Source organism: Vitis riparia, chromosome 7 (genome assembly GCF_004353265.1).
Source record: "Vitis riparia cultivar Riparia Gloire de Montpellier isolate 1030 chromosome 7, EGFV_Vit.rip_1.0, whole genome shotgun sequence".
Taxonomy (NCBI): domain Eukaryota; kingdom Viridiplantae; phylum Streptophyta; class Magnoliopsida; order Vitales; family Vitaceae; genus Vitis; species Vitis riparia.
In genome coordinates this window covers 28,349,697-28,370,432 of record NC_048437.1, presented here as the reverse complement: position 1 = coordinate 28,370,432, position 20,736 = coordinate 28,349,697, and the positions used below count along the sequence as shown (strand labels likewise).

The 20,736-nt window shown below is 36.3% G+C and overlaps 2 protein-coding genes across 3 annotated transcripts; one reads left to right on the top strand and one right to left on the bottom strand.

The window, feature by feature from the left end:
* Positions 1-5,410: 5,410 nt before the first annotated feature.
* Positions 5,411-11,108, top strand: LOC117917489 (pentatricopeptide repeat-containing protein At2g30780). 2 transcript variants are annotated; one of them, XM_034833789.1, is made up of 4 exons: positions 5,411-5,875; positions 7,094-8,335; positions 8,433-8,471; positions 10,315-11,108. In XM_034833789.1, exons 1-2 carry the CDS (start codon positions 5,516-5,518, stop codon positions 8,216-8,218), a joined length of 1,485 nt encoding a protein of 494 aa, XP_034689680.1. In that variant the 5' UTR covers positions 5,411-5,515; the 3' UTR covers positions 8,219-8,335; positions 8,433-8,471; positions 10,315-11,108. The 2 variants fall into 2 exon arrangements, with proteins under 2 accessions (XP_034689680.1, XP_034689679.1); XM_034833788.1 differs by lacking the exon at positions 8,433-8,471.
* Positions 11,109-14,232: 3,124 nt separating this feature from the next.
* Positions 14,233-16,907, bottom strand: LOC117917490 (gibberellin receptor GID1B-like). Its single transcript, XM_034833790.1, has 2 exons — positions 16,521-16,907; positions 14,233-15,754 (listed from the first exon to the last, which is right to left on the bottom strand). Exons 1-2 carry the CDS (start codon positions 16,557-16,559, stop codon positions 14,759-14,761), a joined length of 1,035 nt encoding a protein of 344 aa, XP_034689681.1. The 5' UTR covers positions 16,560-16,907; the 3' UTR covers positions 14,233-14,758.
* Between the last annotated feature and the right edge of the window lie 3,829 nt (positions 16,908-20,736).

Genomic DNA, 20,736 nt, shown 5'->3' with positions numbered 1-20,736 from the left:
ATACCATAGGTGTGGGAACCGGCTTGACATGAAGCATGTTGGTTTTTTGAAGTAGATTGGAGATATACTTGGCTTGTGACAAGTGCATTCCAGTAGATGTATGTTTGACTTAGATACCCAGAAAGTAATCAATATCTCCAAGATCTTTAAAAGCAAATTAGTTGTTGAGTTGAGTGATCACATGTTAAACAAACCAATCATTGTTGTCTGTGATAAGAATATCATCCACATATACTAGAATGTAAGTGGAGTAAGTAGGTGTGATATTGATAAATAGGGATTGATTGGATTTAGTTGATGAGAAACCAAAAGTGCCAAGTGCTTGATGTAGCTTTTCGAACCAAACTCTAGGGACTTGTTTAAGGTCGTAGAGAGATTTATTTAGCTTGCAAACATAGTTTGGGTTGAGAGGGTCGATAAAGCCTTCAGGTTGATGCATGAATATTTCTTCATGAAGGTCGCCATTGAGAAAGGCGTTATTGATATCTAGTTGTCGAACTTTCCATTGTAGATTTAAGGCAATAGTGAGAACAATGCGAATGGTAGTCGGTTTGACAACCAGACTAAAGCTTTCATTAAAGTCAAATCCAGCAATTTGATGAAAGCCCTTAGCAACTAAAAGGGCTTTGTATTTGTTTATAGTTACATCAGGATTCTCCTTGACTTTGAATACCCATTTGCAGCTGATCAATTTGTGATCAGTGACAGGAGGAACAAGATTCCAAGTATCGTTTTGGAGAAGAGCGAGATATTCATCAGTCATGTCCTGTTTCCAATGGCTAAGTTGGAGGGCTTCAGGGATTGAAGTGGAAATGGTAGAAATGAGATAGACCTTTGGTTTAAATATGTCATTCTTGGATCGAGTGATCATAGGATGGTGGGAAGAGGAAAGGAAGAAGATGGTGGAGGAAGTGATGCTACGTTTTGGTTAGAGGTGGCAGGAGGCATTGGTGGGTTGGTTGGAGAAGAGGTTGAAGAAGGAAAAATCATTAGTGGGAAAGAGGTTTGATAGGGAAGGGAAGTGGATGAAGAATTGAAAAAAGAAGTTGCCTGTTTTTGGGACTACAACTGAGTAAATAGGAAGACATGTTCATAAAAAAACAATATCACGGGAAATCAGTATGTTACCATTAGGGCTGAGACATTTATAACCCTTGTGGTTGAGGCTATATCCAAGGAATGTGCAAGGAATGGACCTGAATTGTAGCTTGTGGTGGTTGGAGGGTTGGAGGTTGGGGTAACACATGTAGCCAAAGACTTTGAGCTGAGACTAGGATGGGTTTTTGTGGAAGAGAACTTCTAAGGGATATTTGTTTTTCAGAACTAGAGTAGGCAGTCGATTAATGAGATAAACACTAGTGTGAAATGCTTCATCCCGGTATTTAAAGGAAAGAGAGGCTTGAGCAAGAAGGGCAAGGCCATGTTCTACAATGTGTCGGTGTTTATGTTCAGCAAGTCCATTTTGTTCAAGAGTATAAGGACATGAAATACGATGGATAATGCCATTGGAGGTAAGGTACTGAGTAAATGAACGATATTCGCCACCCCAATCAGATTGCACTACTTTGATCTTGTGGCCTATTTGAAGTTCAACTTGAGACTTGAAGTGAAGAAAGACTTGAAATGCTTCAGACTTATGTTTAAGCATGTAAATCCAAGTGAATCAGGAGTAAGCATCAATAAAGTGAATATAGTATCGATGTCCATGTGAGGAGGGTGTTAAGGTTGGCCCTCATAGGTCAGTATGTATAAGTTCTAAGGGTTTGGTGTAGGAGGAAAGAATGAGGACTTATGGATTTTTCCTATGCAACAAGCAAAACAAATAAGAGAGGGAATTTTATTAAGATGAAGGAGATTACATTTATTGAGTATAAGAGAAACAATATGTGAGGAAGGGTGACCAAGTCTATTATGCCACAATACAAAGGGAGATGTAGATGAAACAGGTACTGTTGGTTTCTTAGACGGGAGAGCTGCAGAAGCAAAGCATGAGGAGTTGAAAGTTTTTGTGCTGTGAAGGCAGAGAGTTGGATGTTGAGGTGGGAGTTTCAGCTGTGTGTTATCAAACACATATAATCATTTCTTAAGCTAGTCATGCATGAGGACTGTCTGGGTGGAAAGATCCTTGACAAAACAAGAGGTATGATGAAATTCAAAAAATACATGATTATCAGCAGCAAACTGAGAAACACTAAGAAGATTTTTTGTAATTTATGGGACATGGAGAAGTTGTTTTAAGGCAAGTGTATTGGAGGGAATGAATGATGATGAAAACGAGGTGTGACCAATGTGATGAATAGAGAGACCCTTACCATTTCCCACGAAGACCTCGCCTGAAGAAGGAAACTGTGATTTGGTTAGGAGATTGTTGAGGTTTGGTGTAAAATGATGAGTGGCTTCAGAGTCTGGGTACCAGTTGTTGTCTTGGATCATTTCTGGTGTTGTTAGTTTTACAGATGGAGATGAGGTTCCTGGGAAAAAAATTTCAAATAGCTATTGGTGAAGATGAGTCATGTTTTCCTGTGAACGATTTCCTTGAAGTTGTGAGAGCCCTGTAAAAAGCTGATCAAATCAGTAGTAGCACTGCATGACGACATGACCAATTCTTTCACAAAGTTGACATTGAGGTTTGTTGTTGCCTTTCCAGGAGCCTTGACCATGGCGTCATCTTCCTCGTTGACTCAAGTTCCCACGAAAGTGTTGCATTCCATTTCCAGAATGTGTAGGTGGATGGAAATTTGAGTTTCTAGTATCGGCTTTGTAGTAGAAATGTGGAGAACCATTTTGAGTAAAGTGTGGAGAGCTATTGATTGTGATGAGATGAGCTATTTTTCTCAATACGACTTTCTTGAGCAAGAAGAAGGGCTTCAATTTCCTCAACTGTGTATGGATCAAGTTTGGAATTGACAAAGATGATGAATGTTTCATAATATTGAGGGAGACCTTCAAAAATTGCATCTATGTGATCTTTGACAGAAATCTTGTGGTCAACTAAGGCAAAAATATCAACTACATTTATGATTTTAAGGAGGTAATCAATTATAGATAAGTCTCCCCTCTTGGTGTTGTGCAATTGAGTCTTGAATTGAGTTACTTTGGCTCTCACTTGGGTAGCATAGTATAGATCAAGGGTTTTCCATACCTAGGCTGAAGTATCACAATTTACCATACGAATAAGAAGAGCATTAGACATGGATGCAAGAAGCCAATACATATTGAGCTGATCTTGTTGTTCCCAATCCTAGAACTTGGGATTTTCATGATTTTGGGTTTCATCGTCTAAGAAGAGAAACTTGGAGGGTAGAACTGAAGATTCAGAAATGAAGTGTTGCAGCTTATGGCCTCTTAATGTGGTGAGTATCTGTTTTCGCCAAACCAGAAAGTTATGATTGTCCAGTTTGGATGAGATTGGGTGGGGGAAGGAAACTAGGAGAAAACTGGTGGTTCTTGAGGTTTCTTCCATGGCGGATAACTAAGCTAAAACCTACTTTGGTTTATAAGTAGGTTGAATTAGCTAGATTTCATGCTTCGAGTGTAATTTATGTCAAAGAGATCATACATGATGCTTATAGTCGTTTTACAACCCTCCTACATTCACCCGATCTAGCTTTAATCCAAGTTTGAAGGTTATCTACTAATCTTCAAAAGCTTCAAGTCAAGTCTTTTCTTGTATACTTAAATTCCAATGTCTCAATATACCTTTACAATTCTTAAGTATACCATAAGCCTTTCTTTTTGTTTCGCTATCTCACAAATACAAGATAGACCAAATATAAAACAAATCACAAGCAAAAAATACAACGATAATTTTGGTTAGGATGAAGGTGCACTTAAAATAGAATTTGCACGTTTAGAACTAATGCACTTTTTAATTGATTGACTTCTTATCATGAATATATGATAGTAATGGGTTGGTGAAGAATCTTAAACGTAAGTTAAAGTCCATTTATGTATAAATTGAAAGCCAATTAGTCATTGGGGCATTAAATATACTGCAAGTGATTATTGGAACACTTTAAAGGGCTATTAGCTAACTGTTCTATTGAGTCATTCAACTCTCCACAACTCATTGCTAGTGGAGATGCAATACTAGGGATGACAATGAGACAAATTTTTACAAATACCTGTTTCATCCCGCCCTTATTAGGACAAGTTTGGAAAATATGTAAATGAGTTTGGGATGAATTTGGTTAAAGTCCAGGACGGATTCGAGGTAGGTTTGGGTTTGACTTTATCCTACCTCATCTTACTCCGATTATATATAATATTAAATAAAAATTTATTTTAATCGATGTTTTTAAAATTTTCAAAATTTTAACATATATAAAATATTACTTTTTTGTAAAAATAAATTACAAATATTTATAATATTTATTAGTTTATAAATTATATTTATTTTTAATACCATTTAATATTTTATAAGTTAAAACATAAAGGAAAAAAAATGTTATATAAAGCGGTACGGATATGAAAATTTCTTAGACCTATCATACCCTGTTTAAATTTGTTTTTTGGGGTGAGATGATAATAGACATAAATAAACAAGACAAGGTTGAAGTGGAGGTGACCCCTCTCAAACCTACCCGGCCCCATGCAAGAACAAACTTTTGGAATACCCATGGGCCATTTGATCAATCATTCCAAACCTCTTGCTCAACAATTTTGGTTTTTGCTTCCATTTTGAAATAATCGTATTGTGGCATTGGTCCTTAATGCTTTGAAAACATTTTTGAGTCAAAAGAATTTGAAGTTTTGTTATATTAAAAACATTTTGAGATGGATCTTTTGAAATTATATTTTCTTTAAAGAGCATGGTTTAAGTTCATATTTGATGAAAAGTTAAAATTTTTTTGTTAATCTTTAGTGCACCATGTTCCTAGTCTTACATATGAAAAAACAAAACTTGAGAGAATATTTGATTCACAATTTTCGATCCTGATATGTTGGTTTGACTTGCATCTTTTTTTTAATCATAAATCATTTAAGCCATTAGTTCCCGATCATTTATTTTGCTATCATCAAAATAATTAATTATTCATCATTAAAAAACCGTGGACTAATAATTTATTTGCATATTTAAGAAATAGATAGACATATGTTTTACTTTTTAAACATGACATCGTAATTTTTTTTTTTTAATGTCATAATTAACATTATTCATAAGTATAAAACCTTAAAAAAGAAAAATTTTAGAAAATCATCGGAAAATTTCCTATGTTATCCTCTTCGAATCAATCTCAAAACTAATGATTCCAAATAATTTTCCAAGCACTTTTAAAGAAAATGTTTCCCTTCCAAAACCCATAAAGAGGCCCATTATTGGACCCAGTCCAATGCAATTCTGGCCTATGTAAGCCCATAATCTATTTGGCCCCGCAAGGGCCGATTGCCGATGCCTGAACAGACCAAGATTCAATCCGTCTTCACTACCACTGTTACCAAACACCAGAAACATCCCATCATCCATACCATTCTCTGCAAACCCTAGCATGCCGTCTCCAATCGCCACAGCGCAATGAAGCGAGTGTGGAAGTCGGGTCTCATCTGCACAAAACCCAAAATCTTAACCCCCGATTTCCAGAACCTCGCACGGGTTACCCACACGCGGACCCCATTACAGGGTCCGTACACTCTAACCAGCATGATCGGTTTGTTCTCCGACAAGCACTCTGAGTTAGACCTCAGAGCCAGAGAGGAGCTGAGGGGCAAGGTTTCGCAGCTGAGAGATGAGTTGGTGCCTAGTGGTGATGACTCGGATATGGTCGTTAGGGTTTTGGAGGAGAAGGGCGAATCGTTGTTTCGGAGCTATTCCAATGGGTCCGCCTTTGTTGAGCTGCTGAAGCAGTTGAGCTCGTGGCCTTACTTAGCGCTCCAGGTGTGTTTTTGGTTTTTCCCTTGCGTTTCGTGTGTTTATGTTTGTGTTGTGTTTTGTTTGGTTTTTGAGAAAATGTGGGAGAAGTAGGAAAAACTCTGAATTTTATGGTTTTTTTTTTGTTTCGGATTAGAGTCAGCTGGGTTAGTGGCCCGACTTAGCGGCAGTTGAGTAGGTTTACTGGTGAAAGATGTGGGATTTGAATTCACTTTCATTTCCTGCCTTTTCTGAGCAACCAAACGGAGGGATTAGCAGTTGGGGGCTATGTTAATGGCGCATTTTTATGCAATTAGTCGTTTGGTATAGAATTTATTTGAATATACATTTAACTATACGTAGATTAATAGCCTTCGTGTATGTATTTTTTTTGGGGATTTTTTTATTAAATTTTCAATAGGAATTAACTAATGCATCCTGTTTTAGGTTGGATTTAAAGTGCTCTGTTTGGTTGCTGAGAAAAAGCAGGAGAAAAGAAATTTTAAAAATAAAAATGAATCTTGGAATATTTCATCACTGAGACCTGAGAAAGAAATTTTCTGTGCATTTAAAGCCCAACACAATTATTTGGCGAAATCTGTAACAGAGTTTAGTTATTCATCTCCTGGAGACGAGAATAACTGGGAGCAAGTTCAAAAAAATATTTTGACACATTTCTCTTATTTCATCCACAACCAAATAGAGGTTGAGTTTATTGTGTCAAGCATGGATTTATAGGAGTATACTTGGTTTTCTTGTTATTATTATTATTATTATTATTATTTTCAAAGTGGGCATTTCAGGATTTAAATGAATGAACTCACTTCCATAATTTGGTGATATCATGGTGATATTTCAATGTTACGCGGTGTAATGTGTTCTTGGGAGTTTGAATGACAGATAAAATGCAATGAACTGATTCAGCTTCCAGAGAAGGTCAAAATATCTTTTTGTATATTTCTCTACTCAGGTCAACCTGAGATCAGATTTCCAAACTTCTTGGGGTTGGCCACATGAATGATTTTTTCATAATTCAAATGTATTCAGGTGCCTTTTCTTTCATCAGATCCTTGCTAGTCACCCATTCCCACAATATTGTTTTTGAAATTGAAAATTGGGCGATGATGATATAAATAATTGGGGAGGGACAGTCTTTGACTTCAGGTTTAAGGTTATTCTGGATTTAGGTTTTCTCCCCATATTTATTTCTTGTATTTATTATTTTACTTCTTTTTTTTTTCTCAGGTTTTTAATTGGAGAAGAAACCAGACAGATTATAGCATTCCCATGACATCAGAGGAGTATGCCAAGGGTATTTCAGTTGCTGGCAGAACTAAGAACGTTGATCTTGCGGTTGAGCTGTTTACGGAGGCTGCTAATAAGCAAATTAAGACAACTTCTACTTATAACGCACTGATGGGTGCCTATATGTGCAATGGTCATGCAGAGAAATGTCAGGCATTGTTTCGGGACTTAAAGAGGGAAGCAATTTGTAGTCCTACAATTGTAACATATAACATTCTTATTTCGGTCTTTGGTCGCTTGATGCTGGTAGATCACATGGAGGCAACATTTCGGGAGATAAAAGAATTAGAGCTCTCACCTAACATAAGTACATACAATAATTTAATTGCTGGGTATGTCACAGCTTGGATGTGGAACAGAATGGAAGATACTTTTAGGACGATGAAGGAAGATAAAATCCAGCCTGATATCAACACACACCTGCTAATGCTTCGTGGATATGCACATTCAGGTAATTTGCAAAAAATGGAAGAAATTTATGAATTGATAAAGGGTCATGTTAATGACAAGGAAATTCCATTGATCAGAGCCATGATATGTGCATACTGTAAGAGTTCCATCACAGATAGGGTTGAAAAGATTGGTGCTCTAATGAAGCTCATTCCTGAGAATGAATATAGACCTTGGTTGAATGTGATGTTGATTAGAGTTTATGCACAAGAAGACTGGGTAGAGGAGATGGAAAATTCAATAAATGAGGCCTTTGAGCATAAAACATCTGTAAAAACAATGCGCGTAATGCGATCCATCATTGCAACTTATTTCCGATGCAATGCAGTAGACAGGCTTGCAAACTTTGTAAAGCGTGCAGAGTGTGGTGGATGGCATATCTGTCGGTCTCTATATCACTGTAAAATGGTCATGTACGCATCCCAGAAGCGCCTGGAGGAAATGGAAAGTGTCCTTAATGAGATGGAGAATTCTAACTTTTGCTGCACTAAAAAGACATTTTGGATCCTCTATAAAGCCTATTCAATGTGGGATCAAAGACATAAAGTTGAGCAAGTAAAAGGATTGATGTGCAAGCATGGATATGGAATTCCTTCTGATGTTCTCCTTTCATAATACATTCTTTATGCAGCATTATATTGCATGCCAAAAAGTGCGAAAAGCATTCAGCTGATTACTGTGGATGTTTAGTCACATCTGTAAGATGGATTGTGGATTTCAAATAATTCACAGGTAGACATCTTCTCTCATGCTTCTTTGTTAATTACCTCTTATATGTTGACCCATTTTTCCATTTCATTGCCTGAGTTTGAACCCTTTTATTTATCAGTTTGTTGCTGTTGCTTATTCTTGCTTGCAATGGCTGCAGGTAAGAATATTGTTGTCTCTATAGTAAAACTATTTGCTCACATGACACTGATTTCTCAGTGTTCATACCCAGCTTGGCTTCAACAATTATAAGGGTAGAAGCCACCTTTTTGTTTTGAGCATGTGTTTTTACAGTTTAGCTCCACACTGTTATTTAAATATCTGACCTTACTTTTGGATTGCTTAATCTCAGTAGTTCTTAAAGGACGACCAATGTCATGGGAGGCATATTTATGCCTCTTCCATGCTTGCAAACCATAGTCTTCAGAAAATTGACAATATACAAATCTGTCATGAGATTTTTTTTCTGTTCCAAATTAATGCATGCTTGCTTTCCTATTTGTTTGTAAAGGGGAATAAAAAATGTACATTTGGTAGATAATGCTACCAGTTACTTCATTTTTTTATGAACTTTTCAGATATGTATGGCAGATTACATTATGAATTATTTTATTGCACGATTTTATAAAAACTTATCAAGTACATCTAGCACTTTATTAAATTATCGTCTGGCTGCCTAACCATCAAGATTCTTCGGATGGTATTGCTAAGTTTGTTTGACTTGATATAATGCTTATGCACCTCTGTGGTAATTTTTATCTCATGTCAATTTTTTTGAACTAAAGGACCTCTCTACCTGCTCTTTAACACTGAACCAAATGCTTTGCCCTCTGAAACAGGAAAATAATTCTAAGATGCAATTTAATCAGCACCCTCCCTACTTGGTCTTCGAACTAGTATGAACGTGGTTACCATTCAGCACACTAGGAGGTTTTAGTAAATAATTCACACGCATACACACACACACATAGATATATATATATATATAAGCCCAAATCACTGGTTTCTCAGGGTAAATGTAAACTCACTTTTAAGGTGGGGCTACATTATGAATTATTTTATTACACGATTTTAGAAAAACTTATCAAGTACATGTAGCACATAGTTAAATTATCATCTGGCTGCCTAACCATCAAGATTCTTAGGATGGTATTGCTAAGTTTGTTTGACCTGATATAATGCTTATGCATCTCCATGGTAATTTTTATCTCATGTCAATTTTTTTGAACTAAAGGACCTCTCTACCTGCCCTTGAACACTGAACCAGATGCTTTGCTTCTGAAACAGGAAAATAATTCTAAGATGCCAAGTTAATCAGTACCCTCCGTACTTGGTCTTTGAACTAGTATGAACCGTGGTTTCCATTCAGCATACTAGAGGTTTTAGGAAAAAATTTACCCCCACAGACAGAGATATATATATATATTTAAGCCCAAATCACTGGTTTCTCAGGGTAAAAGTGAACTCACTTTTAAGGTGGGGCTTGGATAGAGGCACCATTATTGGTGTAGAATCTTGCAAGCAAATGGGGGCAGAACCCAAGAACACAGGAATTTGTCCTTGTTCTCTTTCTGCTAAATAGGAGTTATAAGAACAAGCTAGCATATGACCATAGAAACAAAGGCTACAACTTGACAATTCAGGAACTTTTTCTAGCTATGCTATTCATTAAATTTTCAGGTTCAGCATGCACAATCATGGTTTTCTTGGTGTCCTCGCTATTCTTCATATCCCTTGGTATCATATCATTTGTCAAATTACTTAGATTTCATAAATTCATGATTGGTGGGGGCCTACCACTAGTCAAAATTTGGTTACCTATTCTACTGAAAAACTTATAACATATTTACTGTGTCACTTGGGACTTTGCCCATATGGTTGCTCACCCTCCAAGCCAATGTTCAAGATTTACTTTGGTTTTAGTTTGTTCTGTTGGTTTTGCATTTAGTTGACCTTTTCTTTATTCTGCTGTACATTTGATCGACTGAATACTTCTCTTGCAGATATTGCTACAAACTGCTTGATGGACCATGGCTAACAAAGTGCTGAATGCAGCCTGATATTGAAATAACATCCACCAAGATATTAAGGGTGGTGATTATTCCTGTGCAAAATCTGCCAGAAATTGAAATAACGTCCACCTAGAGATTAAGGGTGGTGAGTTTGTGTGTGTAAAACCCCAGTTCACTTCCTGTACACCTAGAGATTGAGAGAGATCAAATTGTTGGACAATATTTTTGGAACAATTAAACCCACGAAAGTAACCTTCCAAGGGCTGTGCTATTGTTCCCTATTTGCTTGAATCAAGACCCTTCCTCAAGAGGGGAGGTGATGAATCAAATCAATCAGTAACAAGGGCCAGGATTGTGAATCAATGACATTAGTTTCCTGTATTGCTGCAGCACTTTTCTTGACATTGTCTTGTAAATTATTTCTGATGGTATGAGCTGAGCTGAGCCGAGCCGATCATTATTACCAATTCAAATTCAAGAATTCTAAATGGCTTCTGCGGCCGTTTTTACTCAAGGACACAACTGTTTGTAGGCGCTTGTACTTTGTTGTTCTTGTTTCTTTTCTGCCTGGTTTCATCACCATCTTGAGTGTCTACCCTCCATTTGGGATCAGTGATGGGGGTGGGCCTCTTTACCCTTTCTGGTAATATGTTATGCTTACCCACATAGAGAAGACGATATTGATATGGCAGCTGAATTGGTCACCGACATGCCCTCTATTAGCATTGCTCTATTCCATATATAGCTTCTACTAATGGATTTGCTTTGGCTGCAGCCATCGCTCATCATTTTCATCTTCTTTTATGCTTCATTTGACTGCTCTGCTCGTATATGATTACAAAGCACAAACGAAAACCAAAACTTCCATTCAACGGGGCCTACTACGACTGTTTTAAGGTTTGTCGAATACGGCGGCGTGTTTGCTTCTCTGCCAAGAAAAAACAAGGAGGATGAGCCACAAACGTTGATTTTCTATTAATTCTCACCATTCCAAATACCCTACTCATTGGTTGTTTCCAGAATTAAATACTCTTTGTTTTGGAACCCTTTCCCGTTTGCTTTTATTGTTGCTTCCGACATTTACTACCCTCTGATAACCATTATGGATTATGGATGAAAACTCACGAGATCACAGGTGAGGGTGGTGGTGGTGGAGGTGGTTGGAAGAAGAATCTGGACTTTAGACATGCAGGACCCACTCGTGAAAGCCCAGTGCTTTTGAGCCTTGACTTTAAAAACCATGTAAAAACAAGGGGGGTTTTAAGCATAACCTTTGTCTTTCATGGTGGTTGGATTATCCTTACTTCTGTCTTATTATTTAATGCCAAAGGTGTATCCTTCTGGAGGATTCAATTCACTAACCCATGTGAAGTCAACTGCAAAAATTAAAAAAAATAAACAAAAGGATAATAATTAGACGAGATCATAGTTTGACTGTTTGGGAGGCATATTCATATAAGGCGTATAGGACAATCATCTTGAAAGCTTGAGAGCTTTGAACTTGGCTTACAAAAATTGTAAGCTCCACCCAACAGTCTTGTGATTGTGACCCTTAAGAAAGCTCTAAAAACTTGGCCTTCCTGGATGCCACCTTTGAGATATTTGAACTTCTATCATCTCACTTATTTTGGCATTTTCCCAACTTTCACTAGTCATTTTCATGGTACATGCCAGCAACCAAACAAGACATTAAAGGTAACTAGGTAATGATTTTCACACTAGCAATACTAATAAGCAATAGGCTAACCCCAAATTTCACCTATAAACTCAATCCAATCTTGTTGAAACTCGCCATCCATAGCTTGTTAAGCTAAATTTTTACCTGGGTCGGTAGGATTACCAAAGTAGAATGAATCTGTGTGCTTGGGTCAGACTCTTTGATTGGCTGTGTTTTCTGGGTCAAACTGTGTGCTATCAATCAGGCGTGCAGAACTTAAAGGTGTCGGCATGAATTGGGCAGAGTTTTAGAGAAGTTTGTCAATTGTTGATTATCACGCAACCAAGTTGTTGGATGAAACGCAATGTGAAACACATAGGTCTGCTTTCACTGTATTTCTATGTAATGTGAAAAATGAAAACAACCCCTTGAATAAGATGGATGAATGCTCAGTTCTAACAAGCAAGCCAAAAGCAAATGACTTCATTATGCACGCCACTCTATTGTGACTGACCCCCTTTTGTCCATATTATCAACAAAGTCAAGTTTCCTTAATGCACTCACAATCATGGTTCACAAGAAGATAACACTTTGGTTGGATAAGTAACGAATATCGGAATAGTTTAGCAAAGATAAGCCAAGCGATTTAATTCAGAAAGACTCACCTAACCATGCCTTGGAATGGTCAACTGGGAATTAGTCCAAAGTTGGGGCCGAGAGCCTGGCTGCGTCAAGCGAAGAATCACGGTGTGGACGCATAAGCCGCAGCCAAATAGATTAATGGGTGCCTAAACAAAAGACAAAAGAATAGATTAATGCGTTGCTGACCCAAAAAAATTAAGGGTTTTGTCTGTAATGGCAAATAAAGAAAACCCATTAGAAGAAAGTGACTTGATGATGATGTCTTGGGGAATATATTCACACCATAAACAGCTAATTTACAAGGAACATTGTATAATAAAGTGAAAAACAAGGATTAAAGAAAGTTAAGAAACCAAAGTGATAGAATTGGTGATTGACAAGATGCATACTAAGCATATATTCTAAGGGGGAAAAAGGAAAGGCCTAGAAAGTCAAATGTAGAGACAGAGTTCCATGTCCTTGTCCAAAAGCTTAGCTGTTTCTACCGTATGGTGGTGTGGCCATGAGGCATTTCAAAAGCAATCCCAACAGCTTAAAATTAAAAGGCCATTTGTGGGGTTCTACCACAAGTGGTCCCTTGATAGTACAATCCAAAATTCCCAACCACTAGTAGATGGGTTTCCCTCCATCAAAACAATGCCAATTCCTGAATTTTGCTGTTTTCCTAAACTCCAAACAAACCCATCTACAGAAGCAATCAGGAGCTGACAAGGAAATTAATCAAATCAACGTCAGAAAGATGGCGAAACCCATGATTCGGACTCGTGCCCAATCATTTCTTTGTAAATTTTTGATGCCTCCTTTTGGTGGATGGGGTTTGTTTTTGGCTTTGTGAGGGCAATGGGATTTGATGGTCTGCCACCATGAACACCATCTCTTGCCCATTCTAAGCCTATTACTAAGAAAAATCCACCCTTTTTTTCCGCTAAATTAACTTTCGGTGTCACCTTTTTGTACTGAACTTAGGATTTTTGATCCATAATGGGATACAAAGAGAGAATGGAAGATCAAAATGGGATTCAATTCCTCTAACCTTTTCTGCGTATAGCAAATCAAACAGTTCTCCCCACAGTAGAAACAGGTTCTTATGGTGCTAAAAAGGACAACTGAGAAGACTCAGCTTTCAATTATTCAAAAGACAAAATGAAAAGGCACCGAACAAAGCTATGAAAATATGAAAAACAGTGATGATTATGGAAATTATAACACAATCCAGAGACAATGCACCATCACTATAACAGACAACCTTCATTTTTCTTGTGAGTCCAAGCACATTTTGGAAGATGCCGTGGGAGGTTTCAGCAATGAAGTTTCCATGTAATTGAACATGCATAAGGGCAAAGTAACTGGGAAACAAAGAAAGGATTTTCCATATCCAGGTGAAGAATAATTGCATAGACCCACTAACTGCTATTCAGGTTCAGTCAGTTTTTGGACTCTCAAACTAATTCGGTGCATGGACCAAAACCTGAAGACAAGGGTGAAATTCAGAAGTTGTTCCAAGTTTTCTTGAGAAAATCTAGATATCCAGAAGCGGGAAAAATGAAGAATAAACTTCAGAAAGAATACAAAGATTATTTCTGTTGGAGCTGGGGAAGGGAAAACCCGAATGAAAAGTAAATAAGCAAACAAAATCTTTATATAACTGAAGAACACAAGTATATAACATACACGTTCACAATACAATGGATATATTTCGGTTCATCTTCTGAAATTAGTGCTTGTAATAGTAACCATTTACTGAAACTGATCGATAAACCTGAGTGTTATCCCCATACTTCTCCTTATTTGCAACTGGAAGGCAAAGGGGTGAGCTTTTCTATTAGTTGGTTCAGCCAAGTCTCGTATATGAGCTCCGATCTGATACCAAATTGCTAAAACTGGCCTTCTAGGATGAAATACCTTCTAAAGACTTGAACGAAAGAGGCAGTTATCTCCAGACCAAGAACAACTATTTTCCAAAGGTGCAGAACTCCCATATCAGCACCATAATGGTAACACAGTAAGAAGTAGCACTACACAATCTCATAACTACACACCATCACTGCAGAATGGGGAAAAATGACCCAGAGTGAAATGTCAAGCTCCTGTTAAGTATGGCTGCTTGTAGGCTGTAGGTAAGGTTAAAGAAGTTTATTAACAGTTAGAATTCACGAAATTCTTTATCTCCTCCATGAGGCAATAGAAGTGATCGTTATTTGGCAAGAAGTAGAAACCTATAGTAGCCTGCTCTAGGAATAAGAGATTCACATCTTGCCCAGCTTTCTTGAGCCCTTCAACATAAGCCAATTGCCAGTCTTGAACAAGATCAAAACCAGCCACGACAACAAGGCTTTTGGGGAAATTGAGCCCTTCTAGGCTTTTGCCCCTGGGACCAAACGGATTACATGCTGGATGATCTCTATCTTCCCCTTCAGGGAGAAAAGCCCTCCAGTACCAATCCCGGTCTTGAATTGTGACAAAGTATTTTCCATCCAATCTCTTCTCTGATTCAGTTCTCTCTTGCCCACCAAACATTGGGTGAAGGAGGATATTACCCAATACCTCAATACCTGATTCAGCTGCCCTCACTGCAACATGATGAGTGATATTGCCACCAGAACTATCTCCGGCCAAGTACACATGAACCTTGGAGTCCTTTCCACTCTGAAGCCATGATCTTGATTTAACCCACTTAAGAGCTGCCCATCCATCATCATATGCACATGGGTATCGATGTTCGGGTGACCGGCGATAATTCACGGACACCACAACTGCCTTGCAATTCCCCACAAGCCTGCGGCAAAAATAATCATATATAGCACTATTGGCGGAGGAATGAGTGAAGCTTCCACCATGGAAGAAAAGAATGACAGGTACAATCTCAGTGGTGCTCAAGGGCTTTTCCAGCTCTATGATCCCCCACTGCGCCTCATTTTCAGGCGCAGGCTGGTAAACCCGGTTGAGAAGACCGGTTGTTTTATCAACGATATCAAAAGAGAAAACCCCATCAACCGGAAAAGAATTGGCGGGGGCTTTCCGCTCAAGAAACTCCGCCAATTCACGTTCAAAAGTGCCATCTGGCCGGCGAAGGAGATTGTATGCTAGCTTGAAATTGGAAATGAGAATCCAAGTATTGAGCGGAACCACCCTCTGCATAGAAACATGGATTGAAGGAATTAGAAGTGCTATTTATCAATTGCAGTCAACAAAGAGACACAAACCTAAAAACATTAAGCATAAGGTTGATGATCATATGCATCGGTTATATAGAATAACAATTTTGAAAATTCTATAGAAAATCAACTAACAATCTGAGGGAAAAACAGAAATCCAACGACAAAAAAGGCCAAGAAATGATACAAAGTTGACTGAAAATCACTACAAAACAAGAAAAATAAGCAGAGCAATTTCAAAAGAGCTTTAAATCAGAATTCAAACCCTTCAAACTGAAGCTAAAAGAAAGAAGAACGAACAAAAAAATGAACCTTCTGCTCCAAATTGAACTTATATTCACAAACTTCAACTTTCCAGAACAAGAACAGAAACTCAAAATCAGAAAACATGGAAGAGAGGAAAATCAAATATCGTTGTAATTAATAAAAAAATAGAAAAAAAAAACATCATAGAAATGTCCAAAAAAATTAAGCTGAGTAGCGACAACAACCCGAAAACACACTAAAATCCCTTCAAATTGAGGAAAACAATAAGCCTTTCTGCTCCAAATCAGACTTCTGAACCTCCAACTTCCCAGAACCCAAACAACAAACAGCAAAAGAAAAAAAGAACAGAACTCAAACCCAGTGTCAGAAACATGACAAAAAACTAACGAAACAAACAAAATCAAAGAAACCCATTAACCAAAATCACCATTTGACTTCAACCCTCGACAGACCAATCAAAAGAGAAGAAGAAATACCTTAGATTCATTGTGGTTGACTTCATCACTCCCGGCCATGATTCAACAACCCCCAAAGCCCCAATTTCGAAACCCAGGAAACAAACAATCGTCAAAACACAAGAATAATCTTCACTCCACAGCCACCGCTCATAGCTCTTGAAAAAGAGTGTCTGGAAATGGAAGAAGACTAGTCCCCCTCAGTGAAGCCCCCTCACATTTGATTCCTAGTTTAGAGGTCTGAACGAGAAGAGACACTTCTGAAAAATAAGCAGAAAGGACCAAGTCACTGAGAAGTGAGAACTAAAGGATCGAAGAGATATTAGAGAGCGAGAAAGAGAGAGGGGGAAGGGGGAGGAGGTGCGTAGGATAAGAGAGCGGCGCAAGAAAGAGGAGGCGTGGAGTCAAACGCTAAGGAACGACGGTGGTGGACGGAGACGACAGAGACGACAAAGCAGGGCGGCCGAAATAAACTGTTTGGTGGCCCCCACCTTTTTTGTTTTTTAACCATGTTCTCATTTATTATTTTTTTTTTTGCCTCTTTTTCTAACACATTTGGTCTTCCACTCCTTTGCAAGACATGTAAAGGGCTATTGTCACTCTCTAATGCCTACTCTCTCCATTTTTAAGATTTCAGCCTACTCTCCTTAATTATTCCCTTTCATTATTAATTAATTTTAATATTTAATTTCAACCTCAATCTTTTCTCTAATTCCAATCATTGTCAATTTTATTGTTCATAATTGTGATATTCTTAATAATAGTCCCTCTTGTGCTTTTCATTCTTATAGTACTTTTTTGTTTTTATTGTATTTATAAAATAATATAAATATTTTAATTTTTTAAAAAATTTTAAAATAAATAATAATTAAAAATTCAAATATGGTTTTTAAGGGTGTTTGAATGTAAGTTTTAAATACGGCAACCCGATTTCTTAAAATGATTTAGAATTTGATTGAAAGAATAGAAAATAACTTTTACATTAATAATATTTTTTGTAATGATTCTGAATTATATCATTGATAATATTTTGAATTTATTTGATACTGGTTATTATGGAATCGTCAGCATCCCAAAGTTTGGATCTCTATAAAGAGTTTTAAGGATTTGATCATGAACATTTTTTCGATCCTTTTCAATCATAAAAAATAATAATAATATTTTTTATTATTTAGCAAATTTTAAACTTTTCACTTATTTTTTATATTTTTTAAAATGAATTAAAAAAATTTAATCAAGATCAGATTAAACTTTCGTAAGAAAATGTTTTTGATTTTACGTGTTACATAAATTTTTGTGTAGTTTGAATGAGAGATTAAGCAAAATTTAATGCGATTGGGATAATAAATGAATGTGGGTGGGGAAGGAAAAAGAGGTGTGGAAATAGCCAAAATCATTAGATTTCCGAAACAAGAAATAAAAGGAAGGAGACAAAAGAGTTTTCCTGCGTGTGGCCGACGCCAAGGCACGTGGCGACAAAGGGCTCCGTCTCGACGCTTTTGCCAAACACACCCTCTTCGAAATTCACCAAACTGCCCCCACACTCTCCGCCCATTCTCCAGTCTTTGCCATTGAGGAAGACACGTGTTTTGTCTTTTAGCGAAAAGCGCGTGACGGCATGTTTTTTGTCATGGCCTCAGCGTGGGGAGGTCCCTTTTTCCTGGGCCCATCCCTGGTGGTGGCCCAGTGGGCTTTGGATTTTGTCGTTCTCCACGGGTGTATTAAATCAATTAGTACTTCGGCCACGTGTCGAAAAATTATTTCGTGGGCCCCATCCTGTATTATCCTTATTCTCCAAACGAGTTCATACGATGATGATAATGATCACCTCCCCCGAGGGCCCCACTTCATCCATCGCCACGTGTATTTCTGGATTTTTTTCTCACTGACGTGCACTCCCCGCCATTGGATATGTAGCAACTTTGTTCGCTACGTCGATTCAATCTTGACCCTTGATTTTGTTAACCGAAGAAAAATCGCAACATGGTTAATCATATTTTAAAAGTTTTAAAAAATTGAAAAGCCGACACGTGTGAGGACGGTGTGGAATATTTTTGGACAGACGTTGCAAAGATTGAAGTTGATAGACATACGGAAACTTGATTTACAAGTTTTTACGATACGACTTTTGTGTCTGCCCACAAAATCCCACGTTTTCGAAGAAAACCGTAATTAAAAATATTTTTTATTTTTTATTTTTTATATTTGTATAAAAGGACAAAAAACGCATGGGAGAGGAGATTGATTAATTTTGAAAAAAATAATATTAAAAAAATGAAACAAAATTAGGGTGATAGTGGTTGGGAATTTGGACACATTCAAGTTGTCGTCACGTGAAGGCTAAGCACGTGGCACGCACACGGCCATGACCAAATATATTGCCGTGATGCTTCCACACTCTCCTTTTCCTTTCGCTTTCCCTTTCCCCCCTTCTTTTTCTTTTCTTCTTTGCTTGTTTTCCTTGTACGCGTCTCTTTCTTTCTTTGAATACCCTTTCGGAGAAATCATTATTTTTTTATTTTTTTATTTTTTTATTTTTTGGGTGTATAATTTAAAAAAAATATTTATACGAAATTGGGAGGAAGGGGGATTAGGTCAACAGATGAGAAGAGGTTTTGGCGTGTAGTGGGAGGATTGGGTCAATTGCCTTCTCTTATTCTTCCCCCCCATGTTTTTTGGATCCCCAAATTTCGAACATTTTTTCTGCTTTTCTCTCTTTGGATTGGATTTGGGACTTATTTTTAGCTCTTTTCCATTTGAAGATAACGGATTCAATGGATAAGCGTTGTTTTCAATCATCTAGTCTTGTCATTAAATATAATGTTTCATAAAACATGTAGGAAATAATGAAACTTATTTAACTCTTTAGACTATATTTGGTCGTTGAAAAATAAAAAAAAAACAATGTGAAGAAAAAAATATTAAATTAATAAATTCATTTTATTATATAATTAAAAAATATATAAATTTTTAATAATTTTAATCTTTATATATATATATATATATATATATATATATATATATATATATATATATATATATATATATTTCCTGTTAAAATAAAACATTAAAAAATCATTTATTTTAAATATAAATAAAAATAAAAACACATTTAAATAAACTAGTTTAGTGATGCAGGTTTTTCACTTTTGAAAACAAGAAAATTTGAATGACCTCACATTATGAAAATTGTACAAAATAAAATATTCATGTTTTAAAATGATTTGGCTAAAAGGGATTTATAATGTTCGTGTGAATAATGTTTTTATTAGAAATGCCTTTAATTCTAGTATTAAAAAAATAAAAAATAAAAATTGCACTTTGTTCAATATTTCTGTTGGGTTATGTTTGATTCAGAAAATTTAAGGGAAAAAAAAAATTAAAATCAATAAAAATTAAATAATTTAAAAATATAGAAAGTTTTGACAAATTTTAATTATATTTGATTTTTTTTTTTCAACCGTTTTAATTGTTTAAAAAAAACATGTTCATATTATTAAAATTAAGAATTTAAAGAGTGATTTCTTTAAAACAAATTATTTTTGAGAGAGTGGCATGGCTTTTTATTGCTTTTGAAAATTGATTTCTACATGAAGAAGTTTGAAAATTGAAAAGGCATAAGTGCTTCCAAAGTAAACATACCAAAATATGACAAAAGTGTTTTGTTTTAATTCAATAGATGTTGTTTGTTTTACGTAAAATACTTTCTCACAACATCTTCATGGTATTTTGTTTTTGTTTTTCTGTTTTCTATTGAAGCAATAATTATACTAAAATCCCATCAGAGCTACCTTTTCTAGATTTTTTTTATATATATATAAATAAAATTAAATGAGAATAAAAAATAATATAAAATAAAATTAGAAAAATAGCAGCATTATCCATAAAAAGGTAGATATGCTCCAAAGTCCTTCAGCCCCACCAAGGGCGCTACCATCAATTTGGCATATGAAGACAAAGCTGAATACAATGAATGTAATTGATTGGGATCTCTCTATAAATACAAAACTCATGACATGAGTAACACCAATCATCTTCATTCATGCTCCCATCACTATGCATTAATATCATATTTATCTTTTTTTTTTTTTTTCTTTCTTCTTGATGAACAATTTTAAAATAGGGTTTAAGGGTTGTTTTGTAAACTATCATCATAATACTTTTCTATTTTTCGAAAAATTTTTAAAATGTTTTTAGCATTTACCCTTTTCTTCATTCTTGAAAATAATGAAGAAAA